Source organism: Acipenser ruthenus, chromosome 3, assembly GCF_902713425.1.
Source record: "Acipenser ruthenus chromosome 3, fAciRut3.2 maternal haplotype, whole genome shotgun sequence".
Lineage (NCBI taxonomy): Eukaryota > Metazoa > Chordata > Actinopteri > Acipenseriformes > Acipenseridae > Acipenser > Acipenser ruthenus.
The window spans coordinates 47,102,035-47,121,791 of NC_081191.1; the positions used below are offsets into that span (position 1 = coordinate 47,102,035).

Below are 19,757 nucleotides of genomic sequence, written 5' to 3' on the forward strand. Positions count from 1 at the left end.
AAATGATATAGAGTTTGTGCTCTCTCCCTGTTTAAATGATATAGAGTTTAAATGATATATTTTTGTTTGGGGATCCCTTTAGAAACAATGAATAGAGACGACCCCCTCCCCCCAATCTGAGGAAATGAGGAAAACAGCTAATCGCAAACAAGAAAGAGAAAATGTATTGCAGCTTCATACATAAAATCTCATATATCTATATATTATCTACAGTATATTGTCAGGACATCTTCACCACAAAAGTGAAAGAACATTTGTTGTATGTTAAAATGTATGTTTTGCAGCCATACAGATTCCAGTTTGAAACCACTGCCCAGTCCTTGTCCCTTGTTTTAGTGTCTCCTGAACCACAGTTTGCCAGATTATAATTGAGCTCTTACAGTTGAACTCTGTTATGTTATATAATTCCCAATGTTATATAGGCATATATTTATATTTGTAATGACAGATGGTGCTGTATATCTTGATTGACAGATAAGTGTATAGAAAAAAACCCAAGGGACATACTGAATTAAGACAATGAGCCCACATTATTATTATTATTATTATTATTATTATTATTATTATTATTATTATTATTATTATTATTGTGGTTACAAATGACTTACTTTAAGATGATTTTTTTCTGCAGGGTGAAAGTGGAGATCCAGGTGCACCAGGATCTGTTGGAGATGCCGGGACCAGTGGACCACAGGTATGGTTCAACACTTGCTTGTTTTTTAATGACAAGTTGTGCTATACATACTGTATAGCAACAATATAAGTGCTCATGCTAACTCTGCCTTAACCAAATTGAACAACCTGCTGAAGTTATCCACCATTACTGCATGGGAGAAAAAGAAAGAGGACTTTTAAACTGTGAGCATTTGTATTCCAAAGTGTGACTGATGATTTACAACACTTCAATGAATTGCAGAAATAGTTCCTAAATAATTGCTGGATTACTTTGTTTTTGGTACAAAAAAACAAGTAAAGGACTTGCTGGACTCACAGTTATAAATATAAAGGCTCCAGGGTTGAAAATTAGGATTTATTTAAATATATAAATGCTTGGTTTGATTAACATTATGTGTACATATTATTATAAAACCGAGTGTATTTCAAAAGGGCAAGTCACAATAAAAAAGCTGCAAATTTGTTTTGCACTATAAAAAAAAATAGATACAATTTTTACAATTTACCTGTGTTAAATATTTTGAAAGGGTTACACCACTAAATTAGATGATACATCTGAAGGGTTAGATCCTGGGGAACAAAAGTTTTAACTAAATACTATATAATGCACTTGATGACCGTACGAGCTGACAGGCTGTTTTGGAGCTGAATGGATTACATGGTCTGGACATTACATATTTATATCTTGTCTTTCCGGGATAAAGATAAATCAATATGCTTAACCAGATAAATCTATGATAATAATGATAATAACACAAGTGTTTAAAAACATGTGCTTTTATTTAAGGGAATTGAGCAGAGAAACTCAAAGGCTCAGAACATTCAGGCTCATGCCAGAAATATTGAATTTACTGATGGAACTGATGAAGGAATTGGAATATTTGTCTACTTAACTTAGTTTCTTGATAGATTGGCATGTTATGCCATTGTATACCAGTGGAATAAATGGATGCTGAATGTTTCTGCATAATTGTGATATACCCAATGCATGTAGGAGCTACTGTGAGGTACAATCCCTTTTTAATGATCAACTATTATCTTTATTATTGTTTCTCAAAATGACAGGGAGCCAGAGGACCCCTTGGTCCTGTAGGACCCACAGGATCTCCAGGGTTGCCTGGTCCTCAGGTAAGTCTCTATACCATATAATTGCTCAAATAGGTGCCCATGTGTTGCCTACATTATTGAAAGAAGACAGCCAATGAGTATCTCTCTGCTACTAGTACTAATAATAAACATCATCATTATTATTTTTTTTATTTTGTCATACACAAGAACTTCCTTAACTGGAAACCAAGTTAGTTACATTTTCACAAACGAGCATGCTTGTGACACCACTGACATCAACTCATTTATAAGGCAGTTATTTGGCCTTATCCAACAGTTCTAACCATTTTTGGACAGAGCCCATCTTCTTGAATGTCAAACTTGGCCGCGCACACATGCACATAGTGTTATATTTCATAAATATTACTGTTCTATTATTTTAAGTATATTACTTAACTGAAATGAATTTCATTATGGAACATTGATATTTCAACAAAAATACACTATTAATAGGGGTGTGGAATCTTTGAAAAAAACTAGTACAAAATGCTAGAACAATCTACTTGTCCTTAAAAATCTACTTGCCCCCTTCCCATCGCACAAAACACACACACAAAAGTAGAATATAACTTGTAGGATTTTGCTTTTATTTAACAGTGAACTGTCACATGGTGGCTTGAGCAGTGACGTCAGACCCAGAAGAACACACAGTACTGAGGGTGAAATGTGAATGCGCTTGCTTGCGCCGGTTTATTAAACAAAAATAAAAGGTTGAACAGACAAAACACTCAAAATAAAGGGCACAATGGCCAAACAGACAAACAAACGTTGGATGAAAACTACACAAAGAAATGTCGTGCTGGCCCTCAAATAGCAATTGTCATTTTTCTTCATCTATTTTTACCGCCTAATTCCACACCCATTCTCCACACAACCCCGAGTGAGTGAATCGTACGACTATTTATACAGCTGTGCTGGGATTCAATTACTAATTAATCATTCACTTGAATCCCAGCACGTGAACTAATTTGTGCAATCCCCATGCTCACATACTATTACATTTGATCTGCACGTGAAGTGATTGTGCCATCCTCGTGTCCAAATACAACTATATATTTTAAAATCACTCATGCTACACAGACCCATTTATATCCCGTGCACTTATACATGCACCAACAATAACACACTACATTCAACAGATAACACATCAAATACGCACAGGGGTGGGGCACACTGCCACATGAACACAATCAATCAATTAGTGATTAATATCCATTTTTGCTTAATGAAATTAAAGATGAAAAGTAAAAGCAATTCAGTACAAACACACTTGGCAAAATTAAGCCCTGCTAATTTGTGTTCATTGCATAACCAAAATAATAAAAAAATGAAAAAAAGATTGAAACTACATTAGCTCTCATGCATCAAGAGAGTTACAAAGAAAGATGTCTTACAATCTTAAGTAGCATCAAATCTTGCAAAATGACGACAATTGTTTGCATAATTTCTATACATTTAAATCTATAATGTTTATCCTAATATCTGTAGTAAATGCGTTATTTTACAGACATGGCACAAAGGTACACTAATTAATCAGATGCAGGGGGGGTATGTTTACTAAAGTGTTGCACCTGTCGCAATAGTTGCAAACCAATTGTAAACGAGTCGGAAGTCTTGGGTGAAATGTACTAGGCAGGTGCAATGCTATTTGCGACTTTTTAAGGAATGCTTTGCAGCTGCAGTTTCTGTTTGTGGTTCAAGCGTAGATGAATATGTAATTATGGGTGTTCCTGCATAAATTCGTAATATAAAATAGGGGGTGGAGATAGTGCAAATCAGGGCTCTCAAATATTATAATGAGATGTACGAAAGCTGCAGACAATTGTCACACTTACAATTGTCAGTTATTTAACTTTTGAAACCATGTTTCAAACAGTCGCAATTGTTGTCCGCCTTTTCTCATGCATTGCCAGTTGTGCTCAATGCATTTTTGAGGCGAACAGCCAAATACCTAATTTTCCCTAAAAGCAGGGTGTACTTACAAGCCTTGAAAACGCATTTCTATAACATTTCTGGTTTACCCAACGTGTTGGAAGCAATGACTGCACACATGTGCCATTAACCCCTTCAGCTCATTGTGAGCATCTTTTAGCACTGCGCCACTGACTAACTTAAATAAAAGCGGACAGTATACATTTGGCTTACAAGCTACTCATGATAATACGAATCAGTGGTATTATGCAACATTTGTTGCTGGTCCCTTGAAATTCGTATTAACGAGAATTGAGTGTCCTCCTGTAAATATCATAACTTGTCAATGCGGCACCATGATCTATTTTGTTTTATTAATAATAATAATAATAATAATAATAATAATAATAATAATGGCCAGTCTCGACCCAGAATTATTAGGTGTAGTACCCTTTCCGCCACCCCAACTACTAGGTGGCCTTTTTTCGGTCCTACCGAATTCGGTCCTACCGTATGTCGCTGTATCTCCATGTACACAGGAGATTGCCACCTGACCTTGTAGCTGCCATGACACACCACCCAAGAGAGCTGCCTTAATTAAGGTCTGCCCACACCCGGTGTCCACTAATGCGTTGGTTTTCACCTTTATCTTACCTGAGTTGTTACCCTTGTTTTGATGTAGTATCCCTTCTGTTTTTTTGTTGATTTCTCCCCCCTTCCTTTCAAGTTGAAATGCATTTTGATTATTTATTTCCAGCTGTCCGTATGGTCCTTTGCAAGGTCATGGCAGTATCCCTGAAAATACCACAGTTTTGGTCTTGTCTTTTCATTTCCTTCCTAGCTCTCTGAATTTGTTTTGCAGGTATTTTGGTCTGTCTCTTCCAATGTTGTTTGTACCGATGAGGACGACTACTACCGGGTCGTCTCCTGTTCGTTCTAGGAGCCTATCCACGTTCTCAGTGATGTGCGTGACAAAGGCTCCTGGAAGGCAGCACACTGTTGTAAGGGGTCCAGACTGCGCAATGAACTTGCTGTGTTTATCAATATTGAGTCCCCAACAATCATGACCTGCCTTTTTTTTTTTGCTGCCTGGCCAGCACTGTTTTGGGTCCTGGATGTAGTTCCTTTCATTCTCTTGATGTTGTTTATGATCTTCTAAATTTTGAAGTGGGTCAGATTTCTTTGACATTTGATTTCTGGTGGTTGTGTTTGACTACGTTCCTTTTTTCCCTGTCTCTGCCTACCTGAATCCTGCTGTTTTGACCCTGTTCTATCTCCCTGGTGGCTTTCTGTCTGTTAAGGGTGCAAACTTCCAGGAATTGAATTCCAGGAGGTGTGCCAGCTCCACAAACTTCTGTTGCTCTCTGTCACAAAGACGGCCGGAGTGGGTGGCGTCAGACCAGAAACAGGAACACAAACGACAGAGACTTGGAGTTTGGTGGAGCTGAGCGAATGGTTTTGCTCAGCATTTAATAAAACAGCACAGAAAATAAAAGGGTTTAACAGACAAAAACACGGGACACGGCACTACACGCCAAAATAAAAAGACAAACAAAACGGACTATACAGTAAACGGACAGACACACAAACAAACACGGTGAGTTTTAAATAAACAAGTATCGTGCTGGTCCTACCAGCACGTAATAGCAATTGATATTTAAATGTATTTCTCCTTCTCTCTCACCCGTTCTCCACTCACCGAACACCTAACCACGAGTGACTAAACGTGCATCTATTTATACTGTTGTGCTGGGATTCAATTACTAATTAATTACTCACTTGAATCCCAGCACGTGAATTCATTACGTGAAACCCCGTGTTCACATATTATATTTTAAATGCACGTGCGTGATGTGCACTCCCGTGCCTAAATACAAATATACACTTTTTAAATACACGTGAAACACAGACCCGTTTATATTCCGTGTACCAATGACTATACACCAACATTTACACACGCAACATACAACACATAACACACAATTGCACACAGGGGCGGGGCACATTGCCACACTCTCTCATAGATTGCAGCTCCATTTCTAACATACTTACTCATTGAAGCAAGTCCTGGATCTTGCAGCACTTTACACACTTGGTTTAGTTCTGCTGGGTTTTCTCAGATTTCCCACATCATGCAGGTGTTACAGATTACTAGCTTGAAAGCCATGTTAATTATTTTTTTTTGTAAGTTTAGGTTCTGCAGCTGTCAACCTGCTTTCAAACTGCTTCCAAGTGCTCTGTACTTTTCCAAGAGTACTTCTTACATGATGTCGCTCCCACGCTGTCGCTCTTAAAACTGCCAGGTTTTTGTCTGTGTCTGTTGTGCTGTTAGCTCCGCCCCTCCCCATTGTCTCAGAACAGTGTCGAATTTGAATCAGCCGCACTGAGCTTCAGCTTGTTATCAGAAAAAAACACGCAGGTGTTAGAATTTAAGCTGCAGTAGTTTCCCAATGTACTGTATTTACTTCTAACTGCTCTGTACTTTTCCACGAGTACCTCTACATGCTCCCACGCTGTCGCTGTTAAAATTCAAGGTCCTTTACCGGAGATGAAAGTCCTCGTATTGACCAATCACTTTAATATTGTATAAAACAATGTGTCAAGCTATGTCAAAAAACTCTGTCAAGCTACTAGTACAATATATAAATGTAACAGGGCGAAGTCTGTGCTGGCTATTTGACACATGCATGATCCTGCAGGGGGAGGTGAGAACCTTGTAAGTTCCGCCTGTCAATCATGGCAATGACCCAGAGAGGTTGGGTGAGGGTGTGTTGTCTTTCCCTCTCTCTGAGTGGTTGAGAGGCGGGCCTTGGGGGGTCGCTCGACCTATAAGAACTACGCTCTGTTATCCAGTCGGGTGGCCATTACAGGGGAAACCCAGTGACGCTGGGTTAGGAAGCTAATGTAAATAAAAAAAGGCATGAATGCCAGCGGCAGGAGCGAGAGAACGGGACAAACAAGCATGGCTGAGGAAGACAGCCGATATTAAATAGAAGATAAATGAAAATAAATGTTACATACCCGAGGGGGACGTGTGTAGGTAGTTGGGGAAACTTGGCTACCCCAGTGTATAGTGAATAGTAGAGCGTAAGTTGGAGACCCGAGCTGACCGGTTTAGCGGCAGTGGGGGGACGCTGCTTAAGCATCACCTTTTGTTTGTAGTTTTATTACTGTGTTTTATTTTCTCTTTTGCTTTCGCCTTTGGTTATGGAATATTATTTTTCAGCACTTGCATGTGCACTGGACCTGTGACTGTCTACCTGTGTTGGTAACCCTGTGGTCCTTTGTTCGGTTATCAGGCAACGGACAACAGCGTCCTCTGCGGGTAAAAATAAATCAGTGGTGTTTCAAAGAAATTTCTGTCTCCTGGGTTAGTGAATTCCCACCACCCTCTCACACCTGGTGTCAGAGTGGGATTCACTGGAACTACCCAAACACAGCAGTGCAAGCTCAGAGAATGGATCCCCAACAATTCGTCGCCCTAATGGATCTCCTGCGGAAAACCTCACTGCGGCAGTGCAGGGGAGTGCAGCAGCTACTGGGCCAGACCCATGGCTACAGCGGCTGATGAAAATGACGGCAGAGGATCGGCCAGAGGCTTTGGCGATCTCTGGCGGGTGGACCCAAGATCAGTGGGCTAGCTGCCTCTTGCCACAGCTAATGGGGGAGGCGCAAGCGGCGGCAAGGACCCTAGATCTGGTGGCGATGGTCAACTACACCTTCCTGAAGGCAGTCATTCTTAACCGCGTGGGGGCTGATTAAAGCAATTAAACATTAAACTCTGGAGGGCTATGGCCGAAAGTTCTGAGAGGAGGTCTTCCCGGCAGAGGAACACCCCAGTGCCATCGCCTCACTGATTATGCCCGGGGATGGTTGAACCCAGGGGTGACCACCACTGCCCGGCTGGTGGGGGTGATTGTATTTGAGCAGTTCCTGGAGTGCTTGGCTCCGGAGCCGTGCCTATGGGTGCAATGGCAGGCACCCGCCACCCTGGATCGGGCGATCCAACTGGCAGAGCAGTACCAGGCAGCATAACCAACGCCTATTAAGGTGCCTGGAAACAATGCTACTCCAGCATCACCCCCTCTACTGGCCCCAGGGAGGGCAAAGGGACTGGGGGAGAGGGGTAGCCAGGTCTTTGGATGGAGTGTGGCGGCGGGAGCTCCCAGGCTGAGAACCGGGGCAGGGTGGGGTAACCCAGGGACTGCTGTTATGTTGGACCAGAGTCTACAATCAAGCCCTTTTGACTACTGCTTTTCAACCTCCTCCTGAAGCTTCATGGGAGAAACCAGTCCACTGAGGTGTGGGACAAGCTGGGAGGTGGGCCACATCGATCGGGATTGCCCCGTTTTAGAATGTGACCTCACCCGACCAGGTAAGACTGTTCCATTCCCTCAGTCACTCCAGCAGATGGGCTTTTTTATTCCTGTGTCAGTGGATGGTACACAAACCCAGGCTCTCTTAGATTCAGGGTATAGTCAGTCCCAAATACAAGAGAACTAAATCTCACCAGGGCATAAGCAAATAACGGGACGAATGATGGAGATGAATATAATATTAGTGGGTACACACTATATAGGAAAGACAGGCAGGACAGAAGAGGCGGAGGGGTAGCGCTATACATAAGAAATAGTCTTGAAGCCCAGGTGTTAAATCAAGACAAAGAAAACAATGCAGAATTAATATGGGTCAGAATAATGGACAAAAATTCAAAGGGCATAATAATAGGAGCATGCTATAGACCGCCAAATTCAGACGCTGAGCAAAACAATCTGTTATACAATGACATTAGAAATGCGTGTAGCAAAGGAGAAGCCATACTAATGGGGGATTTCAACTTCCCCCATATAAAATGGGAGAACATGGTGGGGGGCACGATGGACGAAATTGAAATGGTGGAAATGACAAATGACTGCTTCCTAATGCAATTTGTCAAGGCACCGACTAGAGGGGAGGCATGTCTTGATTTAGTCTTTTCAAATAATGAAGACAGAATAACTAAAACAGAGGTCAGAGAGCCATTGGCAAACTCAGACCACAATATGGTCTCATTTGAAGTATTTTTTAAAACCCCAAAAGGAATGACTAAAGCTAAGGTTTACAATTTTAGAAAAGCAAACTATGAAGGTATGAAACAGAGACTAACAGAAATAGATTGGAGTAAAATAGAGAAAACATCCACAGAAGGAGGATGGCTGTTTTTTAAAAATGTAGGACTAGAGGCGCAAAACAATTGCATTCCAAAAGTAGACAAATCTAAATATAAAACAAAATGGCCAAAATGCTTTAATAGATTAATTTTAAAAAATATTCAGCGAAAAAAGGCACTTTAGAGAGCATTTAAAAGGGACCAAAAACAAAGTACACAGAAAGAGTACTTGGAACTGCAAACACAAGTCAAAAAGGAAGTTAGAAAGGCAAAGAGAGAGATAGAAATGAACATTGCTAAGGGCGCTAAAACCAATTCCAAAATGTTTTTCCAATATTATAACAGTAAGAGAACATTCAAAGAGGAGGTTAAATGTCGAAGAGACACAAATGGCAAAATCATAGACGAAGAAGAAAAAATAGCAAATATATTAAATTATTACTTTTCACTGGTTTTTACACATGTTGACCTGTTCCTATCCAGTTTTAAATAACTTTAGCATAACAGAGGCAGAAGTGTTAAAGGGACTAGGAGCTCTTAAAATAAACAAATGCACTGGGCCAGATGAGATCCTCCCAATAGTACTCAAGGAAATGAAAGAAGTTATTTACAAACCGGTAACCAAGATCATGCAACAGTCTCTTGACACAGGGGTTGTACCGACAGACTGGAAAATTGCAAACGTAATACCAAAAAAGGGAGACAAAACTAAACCAAGTAACTACAGACCAATAAGCCTGACTTCTATTGTATGTAAACTTATGGAAAGTATAATAAGATCCAAAATGGAAAATTACCTATATGGAAACAGTATCCTGGGAGACAGTCAGCATGGTTTTAGGAAAGGGAGATCGTGTCAAACTAACCTGCTTGACTTTTTTGAGGATGCAACATCGACAATGGATAATTGCAAAGCATATGACATGGTTTATTTAGATTTCCAGAAAGCTTTTGACAAAGTCCCACATAAAAGATTAATTCTCAAACTGAACGCAGTAGGGATTCAAGGAAATGCATGCACATGGATTAGGGAGTGGTTAACATGTAAAAAACAGAAAGTATTGATTAGACGAGAAACCTCAAGATGGAGCGAGGTAACCAGTGGTGTACCACAGGGATCAGTATTAGGTCCTCTGCTATTCCTAATCTACATTAATGATATAGATTCTGGTATAGTAAGCAAACTCGTTAAATTTGCAGACGACACAAAAATCGGAGTAGTGGCAAACACTGTTGCAGCAGCAAAGGTCATTCAAAATGATCTAGACAGCATTCAGAACGGGGCAGACACATGGCAAATGAAATTTAATAGAGAAAAGTGTAAAGTATTGCATGCAGGCAATAAAAATGTGCATTATAAATATCTTATGGGAGATGCTGAAATTGAAGAAGGAATCTATGAAAAAGACCGAGGAGTTTATGTTGACTCAGAAATGTTTTCATCTAGACAATGTGGGGAAGCTATAAAAAAGGCCAACAAGATGCTTGGATATATTGTGAGGTGTTGAATTTAAATCAAGGGAAGTAATGTTAAAACTTTACAATGCATTAGTAAGACCTCACCTAGAATATTGTGTTCAGTTCTGGTCACCTCGTTACAAAAAGGATATTGCTGCTCTAGAAAGAGTGCAAAGAAGAGCAACCAGAATTATCCCGGGCATGTCGTATGCAGACAGGCTAAAATAATTGAATCTATTCAGTTTTGAACAAAGAAGACTACGCGGCGATCTGATTCAAACATTCAAAATCCTAAAAGGTATAGACAATGTCGACCCAGGGGACTTCTTTGACCTGAAAAAAGAAAGAAGGACCAGGGGTCATAAATGGAGATTAGATAAAGGGGCATTCAGAACAGAAAATAGGAGGCACTTTTTTACACAGAGAATTGTGAGGGTATGGAACCAACTCCCCAGTAATGTTGTTGAAGCTGACACCCTGGGATCCTTCAAGAAGCTGCTTGATGAGATTCTGGGATCAATAAGCTACTAACAACCAAACGAGCAAGATGGGCTGAATGGCCTCCTCTCGTTTGTAAACTTTCTTATGTTCTTATGTGGGAGGAGCAGCAGGATAATTCGACCAATAAGTGTGAGTAAGGGGACGCATAACAATTTGCAGCAGGCTCAATGCAAATAGGAGACGCAATTTAACTGGGGAGCTCGGTTACGCACTTTTCAACCGGGGGAAAAAGTACTTCTATTGTTGCCCAGCTCTGAGTCTAAACTTTTGGTGAAGTGGCAAGGACATTTTGAGGTTACACACCGGACTGGGACGATGGACATATGTGTAGGTAGTTAGGGAACCTTGTCCACCCCAGTGTATAGCGAATAGTAAAGCATGGGCTGGAGACCCGAGCTGACCGGTTTAGCGGCAGTGGGGGGACGCTGCTTAACCCTTTGCAGTCCATTTATTAAGTGCACGTCAGGCGCGTCACGTCCAATTTATTTTCACACACGCAGTTAATTTTAGACGCTCTGTTTAAAATTATTTTTTTCCACAGTCAAACGGGTTTAAAAGGCCCTGCATATCAACAAAGCACTCACTAGGCATCTCCAGCCCTGCCCCACCCTTTCGTTCGCTATAGCTTTCACATATGCTAACAAATAAATAATAATAATAATAGTTGTACATACTGATCAATCATCTCCTGATCACTCATTTTTCTACCAAACTCCTCAATAATGCAATCCAAGTCATTATTTTATTACTATAACATCTCAAAAAAGCTCTGCAAATGTCCGTGATAGTCTCTGTGCGCTGATACAGTAACAGCCAGCTTGTTTCCTTATGACCGCCCATATGGGATGCCAGGGGCAAGTATGACTATTCATGAGATACGCCTTTTTATTTTTATTTATTTATTTATTTTTTTTATCGGCTTGTCTTGGCTCCTGTCACTCCCACTTGGCCATTGAATGGTTTTCTCGGCTTTCTCCGGAGAAAAAACGACTAGAAACCTGTTTTTTGCGTTTTTTTGATGTCAGACAGGGTTCGACAATGGACCGGATAGGAATAATTGCAATGTCGGACCAGGTCCGACAATGGACCGCAAAGGCTTAAGCATCACCTTTTGTTTGTAATTTTATTACTGTGTTTCATTTTCTCTTTTGCTTTTGCCTTTTGTTATAGAATATTATTTTTCAGCACTTGCATGTTCACTGGACCTGTGACTGTCTACCTGTGTTGGTAACCATGTGGTCCTTTGCCAGTATTCAGGCCACAGACAACAGCGCCCTCTGCGGGTAAAAAATAAATCAGTGCACCCCAGTGGTGTTTCAAAGAAAATTCTGTCTCCTTTGTCAGTGAATGCCCACCACCCTCTCACAGTAAACAAAACAGTTGCTCAGGACTTAGTGTTGTAAGCTTAGACAACCAATTTATTTTTTTTTTGCTAGTGGTTTAAAACATTTGGCCTAGGTAAACAGTCGACCCTGCCAAAATAACTTTCACGTAGTGGTGTACCAATAATCCGGAGCCTATCAGAAAAATTGCACAATTGGCTATTGGCAGTTTTTGTTGTTTTAGGCGATTATGTGCACAGATATTGTGTGCTTTAACTTTTTACCTCATAAAATGCAATGTTTCATTTGGCACACGTACCATGGCACAAAAATACTGAGACGGGACTTTTCCTTGCAGTCATATGCAACACACACATTGCCGTTTTCCATATGTACCTGAAGCTGTAAGAAGTTTCTTTCAGCCCTATGTAGCAGTGTTGACCGTGGACATTTATTTAGTGCTTCTTCACATGTTGATGAGAAGAAGAATAGGATTTTATATGATAAAGCAGAAATGTTGCTTTTTGTAAAGAAAACCCTCCCCATAATAGACTTAATGCAGCAATAAAATCTAACTGTGAGCAGTTTTATGTTTAATGATTTCATTTGCATTACATTTTGTGATTTTTGTTAATCTTATTTTGTTTTGTTAAATTTTATATAGCCATGATAATTTACATTTGGCATCATTTTTAAGTTGTGTGTGTGTATATATATATATATATATATATATATATATATATATATATATATATATATATATATAAAGAAAGCTAGTCAGTGGAGCATTGCATACACTTATCTTTACACATACTACTTTATACTGTAAGTAGGATTTAAATTATTTAGTCTGACAACTTCAAAATTCTGTACTTTTTTACTACAAGTGTTTCCTAGCACTAATACACAAATGTTATTTTATGTGACTGTTGTAATAAGTTAATATAGCATAAATCACTGTCAAGCAAGTAGCTGATTACAACTTTTACTAACCTTGGTATTTACTAACCTTTTTATCATCTGTAATTATAAAACAAGCATATATATGTCTTGTTTCAATACTGTAAATTAGTTAGTGCTGGGACGAACACAGGATTTTCATTTTCGGATATTCTTTCATAATTTAAATATTTGTTTGTTTTCAAAAAGTAATAAAAACCATTATATTTCTCAGAGCGCAGGCAAACACAGTATAGCAGCAGGGGATGTGGCCCCTGTGTGTATGTGTGTGCCTTTATTTTACAGCAAGACGTTACGCTATGTAACATGTTAAAGTAAAGAAATACCCCAGGAATAAAGAATATGTTGTGTAGGCCTTACTTTACCCTAGTGAATTAACTACAAAACAAAGGATGCCAAATAGCAGTTCAAGTTAAATGTTGTTTTGTTTATTCCCAAAATAAGTAGTACATAAAGTTGACACCGCATTTTATTTATTTTTTTATTTTTTATTCCTTGCCATTGCTGTTTCTTCACAGTAAACAGTGGCCAGACATGTTTTCATAAAGTAATAACATGAGGTTTACTTGTGCCTTTTTGTAGCTGAACAAGCAAATGAAAACTGAAATTTAACTTTAAAACACTTCAAATAAAACAAACGTGGAAATGGCGTTGTAAAACAAAGGGGGAAAATACTCACTGTTTTGGTTCTCGTTTATTACATTCCAAATAACAGAAAGTCTGAACAAAAAATATATAATATATACAATCTATATAATATATAACTACACAACATTTCCAGCAAGTTGGGCACTGTTTAAGTGAGGCATTTCAGAATGACATGCTTGCCTTTTTTCTGTCCCATGATTTTCTGTCGCTCTAAAGCAGCACAACGCTTTTTTGGTCCATATGTTTTTCCATAAAGATCACTATGTGTGCGCGCGCTCATAATCTAGTTTGTATACTTTTTGCTGTCTAAAACTTTTAAATAGAGGCTCCAGCTGCTGTATTGATCCTGTGTTTTATATATATATATATATATATATATATATATATATATATATATATATATATATATATACACACACACACACTGTGTATGTGTGTGTATATGTATGTGTATATATATATATATATATATATATATATATATATATATATTAGTCACATATCACACAGAGCTCTTTTTCATCTGCAACTGGTGAGGCGGTAAATAAGTGCAAGATAAATAAGTATATATATTTCTAGCGAATATAAACATCTGATTTTTGTATCCGAATACATGTAAAAAAATATTTGTTTGAATATTCTGATATTTGTCCCAGCACTAAAATTAGTATACATGCACTACTGTACAGTACTATGCGTTATTATTATCGGAATCGCTATCAGACAATATTGGGTGGGTAATCATTGGTTATCGGTATCAGCCAAGAAAATCAAATCAGTGCACCCCTACTTTCAAGTATACCAAAGCTTGTTTTTAGATATATATTTTTAATAGTGGTACAACAATTAATAAATGCATCAATTACTGATCATCTGTCCTTAAATTTCCCGAGCTTCGATATACATATTGGTGAATCGATGCATCAAATTAGAACCCAGTTTGGATCTCCTCTTGCCAGTTTTCATTAAAACCCTGGGAATGCGCTTCTTTTGGTGCTGGTACGGTAGATAAACAATGTCAGCGTGGTGCTAAGATACACACTTTAGGCCTCTACATTTGCGCTGGACAAGCCAAATCAGAAGTAGGCCTATTGTATTCACGTTTTCTTGATTTAAAAATTAAGGCAACACGTTTGTTTTAGTTTTTTGTTTTCAAATGGAAGAAACTGACATAAAGCATAGTAATTTTGGGGTTGTTAGGGTTCTATTATATAACAGAAGCTGAATTTACTATGGTAGTTAAATTAGTCAGGATTTGTGAGATTCATTAAAATGTTTCTTTGGACGTAAAATGTTAACAGTAATTAACAACCATAGTTCAGACAGAAATTACCTCTGTTAAAATGTAATATTTTTTTTTATTATTCTTACAATGTTAAAGGGTCATCTGATGTGGACGCACTCATATTCTTTTCAGTTGTTAAAAACTCAAGTCCTTTGTATTTCTTTTTTTTATAATCGGAAGTGTTCTAATTTGAATGTAAGTTGTGCCTTTTTGTTTAACTATTATACACAGCAGTGTTTTTAGTTATTGGATCTTCTGTTTAAAAAAAAACGAATGTTTGTTCTTTATTTTGAAAAATAAAACGTCAGTGCATCGATTATCGTTGATAAATGTTTATAAGATAATCGAATAAGAAATTAGGTTGCCGATTGCACCACTAATTTTTTGTGTAATTCGATATATCATGGCAGGTTTATATTTGTCAATGCCAGACTGCTAAGAGTGAAGTCAGTTTATTTGTCAGTAAGAATACATTTTCAAAATGAAATGTACCACTTTGTTTATGTTTAATTTGTATTTTTGTAGGGGGAAGCAGGTCTCCAAGGTTCTAAAGGCTCTAACGGAAATGAGGGACTAAAGGGACAGAAGGTAAGTAAAGTGGACATTGACTCATTTTTTTGTACAGAGTAAGTGGAGAGTTTCCGGACCACGTTTGTCAAACTGCAACACAACTTAGCTATGCCAGGTTCACATTTTGGCGTTTTGCACTGAACGCATGGAGAAGTTACATTTCAGAACCACAGAAAGTGGTCTAGAAACTTAATTGTCCAAACTGATTGTACACCTACAATGTGCTTTGTTATTCACTAATGCTTTGGAATATCCATGCAGATGGGAAGTGGGGTCTAATGAATTTATTCTAGTTTAAGATCAAAGATCAGTATCTGGTTTCTCATATTATCAACAGCAAGTCACCTCTCCTCCCTGTAGCCTTGTTCCACTTAATCCCTCAATAGGTGTATCTCATTGTGAGTAAGACATGAGGCTAACCTTTGTTATACCTGTGAATTGTTGCATTATTTTGGTTTAAATGACAAAATCACAGTGTAGGAAACTGTAAGAAAAGTCTAATGATAATTGGCATTAGCCAAAGTGTTGCCCAGAGAGATTTGGTGGAAGTACTTTGTTTTGTATGGGTCATTTCAAGATCAAGGTTCATTAAGTTAAACAATCCCAAAGGTTGCTAGATCTTGACAATGCAATTTGCCACGTGGCTTGAAGCAGTATGGATGGAATTTTTTTCCAGTGCTGCTTGATTCTAAATTAATAATCAAGTGTGAAATGTATTATAGTTTGATTGAGACTGGTGTTTTATTTTCTAAATGACCAGTGCTGAATCAAACAGATTTTCCATTTAACCCCTTAGTGGCTCATTTTTGTTCTTTTACTTTCCATAAATGAACACTATCACATAGCATAATTGAAACTTCCAGCAGAAGTTCATGTCATCTCAACCTTGTCAGAGTCTTATAAGAAAGAGTTTAAAGTGTTAATTAAGTTAATTAGAGTGTAGGATGTCTCTTATTATTATACGTATGAGATGTCATCACAAGAAAAGATGTTCTGGAATTCTGACAAATCCTTAATAGTGATTGGTTGATTTCTATACAGTGCACTCCGTTGATATCAGTTACATCATATGATCACAATTATGTTTACTCAAGGCTGCAGAATCCTGTTTTACTACAGTATACTTGCGAAGCGATCATCTCGTGAGGGTGCCTAGTTTAACTGCCATGCTGTGTTACGTGTAATGGCCCACGAGCCATATGTCGTGCACCCCTGCTCTACATGCATATCACACAGTAACAATACTGTAATCAGTATGTATTCAATAAATGTGTATTGACTTTATTAAAACTCATTTTCACTAACAGAGAACAAAAAAAAATTAACACCCTATAACATAGTTATTAAGCATTTATTATATATTTATAAAATATTAATAAGCAGCACCTTAATGTAAAGTGTTACCTAATAGGGTAATGATTGGTTATACAAATGGCACATCGCACCAACTTCAATTGTGCTGCAACTAGTGACGGTTGATTTTCCAACACCGCAGTCTGAACATGCATTTCCCACTGTACCTGTGAAATAAATTTACTGTTGTGGTTTTTCACGATCACTAAGAATCACTGAGCATCCATAATCTAACCTATCAATCATCTCATTTCCCTGTTTTCTGCAGGGTCAACCCGGAGACCCTGGTGAGAATGGTCTGCTTGGATCTGTGGGGCCTCGAGGCTTACCGGTTAGATTCTAATCCTTCTCAGCACTTTTTAAACACAGATTTGTGTCTGCTTCTTACAGTGAACATTTTCAGTTCAAGCACAATGCATACATACTGTACTCCCAACTATCTTGGAGTACATCCCTATTATGCTAGTGCAAAAGCTTGAATAAGTAGTTCTCAGTGATAAAGCCAGCCACACAGGAGAGCAGTCCACCCAGATTTATGAATGTGAAATAATTGAATAACTATTAAAGAGAATGACAGTAGACTTTCGCTAATTCTAAATTGACAGTATCAAAAACACAAAAAAGACCAGAGAAGGCAGTACCACGAAAAAAAAGGTTATGTTCCTAAATGGCTCATATTAGTGAGAATCTATTGAAATTAATAACTAGAATTGCCCAGACAAGCCATGTGTTTTCTTTGTTCGCTGCTATTTATTAACTGCACATATTTATTGTTTTTCATCTTTCACTTTCCAGTTGATGGTTCAACAGTTACCAAAAAGTGACTTAAGAATTCTTTGATAATAAAAAAAAAAAACATTTCAAAAATATAATAACACCAGCTAGTCACCACAGTCAAACTGATTTACTGTAAAAAAAACAAAAAAAAACAGAAGCTTAAGATGTTTTATCTTTTTGTTTGTGTTTTTCTTTTGTGATGCAGGGAGTTGATGGTAGAGGTGGATACGGTTCACCAGGAAAAAAAGGAGAGAAGGTAGGCCTGGAGTAACTTAAACTTTAAATTTAATTTTTTAATCAGCAATGCTCTTGACTGGTTCCTGGTAATGATTAATTGTTGCCTATCCAGTGGAACTTATTTATGTAACACAAATAAAAAACACATCACCAATAATCTACAGACAACTGCTTCATATCAAAAGTGGTTGCTGTTTATCTATTCCACCCAGTTTGACTGTGTCTAAAAGTGTTGAACCAACCATTACAATAATTCAGCGGATCTTGTTTTTGCAAAGTTCTAAAACATTATGGGGATGTAGTGTGGGGGGGGGGGGGCACGTTCACTTACTGAGCTCTCTCCATCAACCCAGCTTGCAGAGAACTTGCTTGCACACCACAGTATTAATATGTTTATTAGTAGTTATTGACTGTGACAATAACATGCTTTTGTTATTTACAGGGAGACCCGGGATTCCCTGGTTACCCAGGCCCCCAGGTATGTTATTTACTTTATTTATTTATTGTATTTGTTTAGTTTTTACATGTATTGATTGTAGTTTAAATGTAAACTTCAATCATGATGCCTATATTTGGTAATTTGCAGGGAGATGAAGGTGACCCCGGCACCTCTGGAGACAGAGGACCCAAAGGCATTCACGGAAGACAGGTGAGGATCCTGGCTGTTAGAAAGTGCCAGTTCAACCCACAAAGAATGTGTTATTTACTTCATGATAAAATGAGAGTACTGGTAGGGACCAACTAAGATGTAGCTTTGCTGTAATATATGAGCCTTCAACACTTTTCCTCCAGGTGGATTTCGTATTGGTCCGGTGTTGATGGCTGAAGTGTAATGTGGCTCCAGGGATCAGGCTATTTGCTCCTCCCTGGCGCATCAGCACATACAACACCGGCGATGATGGTTCCAGGGAGCAGCCAAAGTGCGGCCTCCCTAGCACCTCAGCATGGCAACCGTCTACAATGGGCTGGATGGGGCACTTTGCATGAGTCATCAGGTGGGCACCTCCCGTCTTCAGTGTTTTGTCAACTAGCCCACAACACCTCGGGAAGGCTTGTTCCTCTCGTATGCCTCATCCACGGAATCCTCCCGTGGCACTATTAGCTCCGCCAGGAGAACAAGGCGTGCAGAACCTAACCACAGGACAATGTCAGGTTGAAAGGTATTTGTAGCAATCTGGTTTGGAATCTGGTGGCAAAAAAAGACACTGGCCAACATGTGCTAGCATTCTGCACTCTCCAACAGCATCCAATTGTCCCAGGCAAATATTAATTTGAACAGCCTTTCCTGCTGGTTGTTCTCCTGGACAGAGGAATGATGTTCTCTGTATATCAGCTATTGCTGATATTGATGGCGAGCCACCTTACATCCTGCAAGAATGTGCTTTAGGGTAGCTGGTGATGAACACAAAGGACATGCAGGGTTCTCCCCTACCCACACATTCAGGTTCTGCGGTGATGGAAGAACATCATATGTGGACATGATTTGGAAGCTGATCCTCCTCTGTTCCATTGTCCACAGGTCTCGCCAACCTATCTTACAATGTTCCACGTTATCCCATCTCATCCATTCTCCCTGTTTAGCCTGGGACACTGCCTTGACACACCTCATACTTCCTCCCATCCTGCTTTTACACTTCAGTAACTACCAACTTCCTCCTTTGCCTGGGAGCTGCTTTGTGCTTCTCAGGGGAGCCAAACTGAGACCAAGGCCTCCTCTTCTCTGTTGTACTTGCCCCATGATATTTCTGATACAAAGGGCAGCCTTTGCATCTGCCACCGCATCCTTTGCCCCCCACTTTTACAA

General features: G+C 38.9%; 1 protein-coding gene across 1 annotated transcript in view; it reads left to right on the forward strand.

The window, feature by feature from the left end:
- LOC117394887 (collagen alpha-6(VI) chain-like) overlaps window positions 1-19,757 on the forward strand; it is a 105,955-nt gene that overhangs the window by 57,548 nt on the left and 28,650 nt on the right. Inside the window, exons 25-31 of the mRNA XM_059013027.1 lie at window positions 632-694; window positions 1,741-1,803; window positions 15,542-15,604; window positions 17,208-17,270; window positions 17,922-17,972; window positions 18,396-18,431; window positions 18,540-18,602. Coding sequence (XP_058869010.1) covers window positions 632-694; window positions 1,741-1,803; window positions 15,542-15,604; window positions 17,208-17,270; window positions 17,922-17,972; window positions 18,396-18,431; window positions 18,540-18,602 — 402 coding nt within the window. The remainder of the gene's footprint in view (window positions 1-631; window positions 695-1,740; window positions 1,804-15,541; window positions 15,605-17,207; window positions 17,271-17,921; window positions 17,973-18,395; window positions 18,432-18,539; window positions 18,603-19,757) is intronic.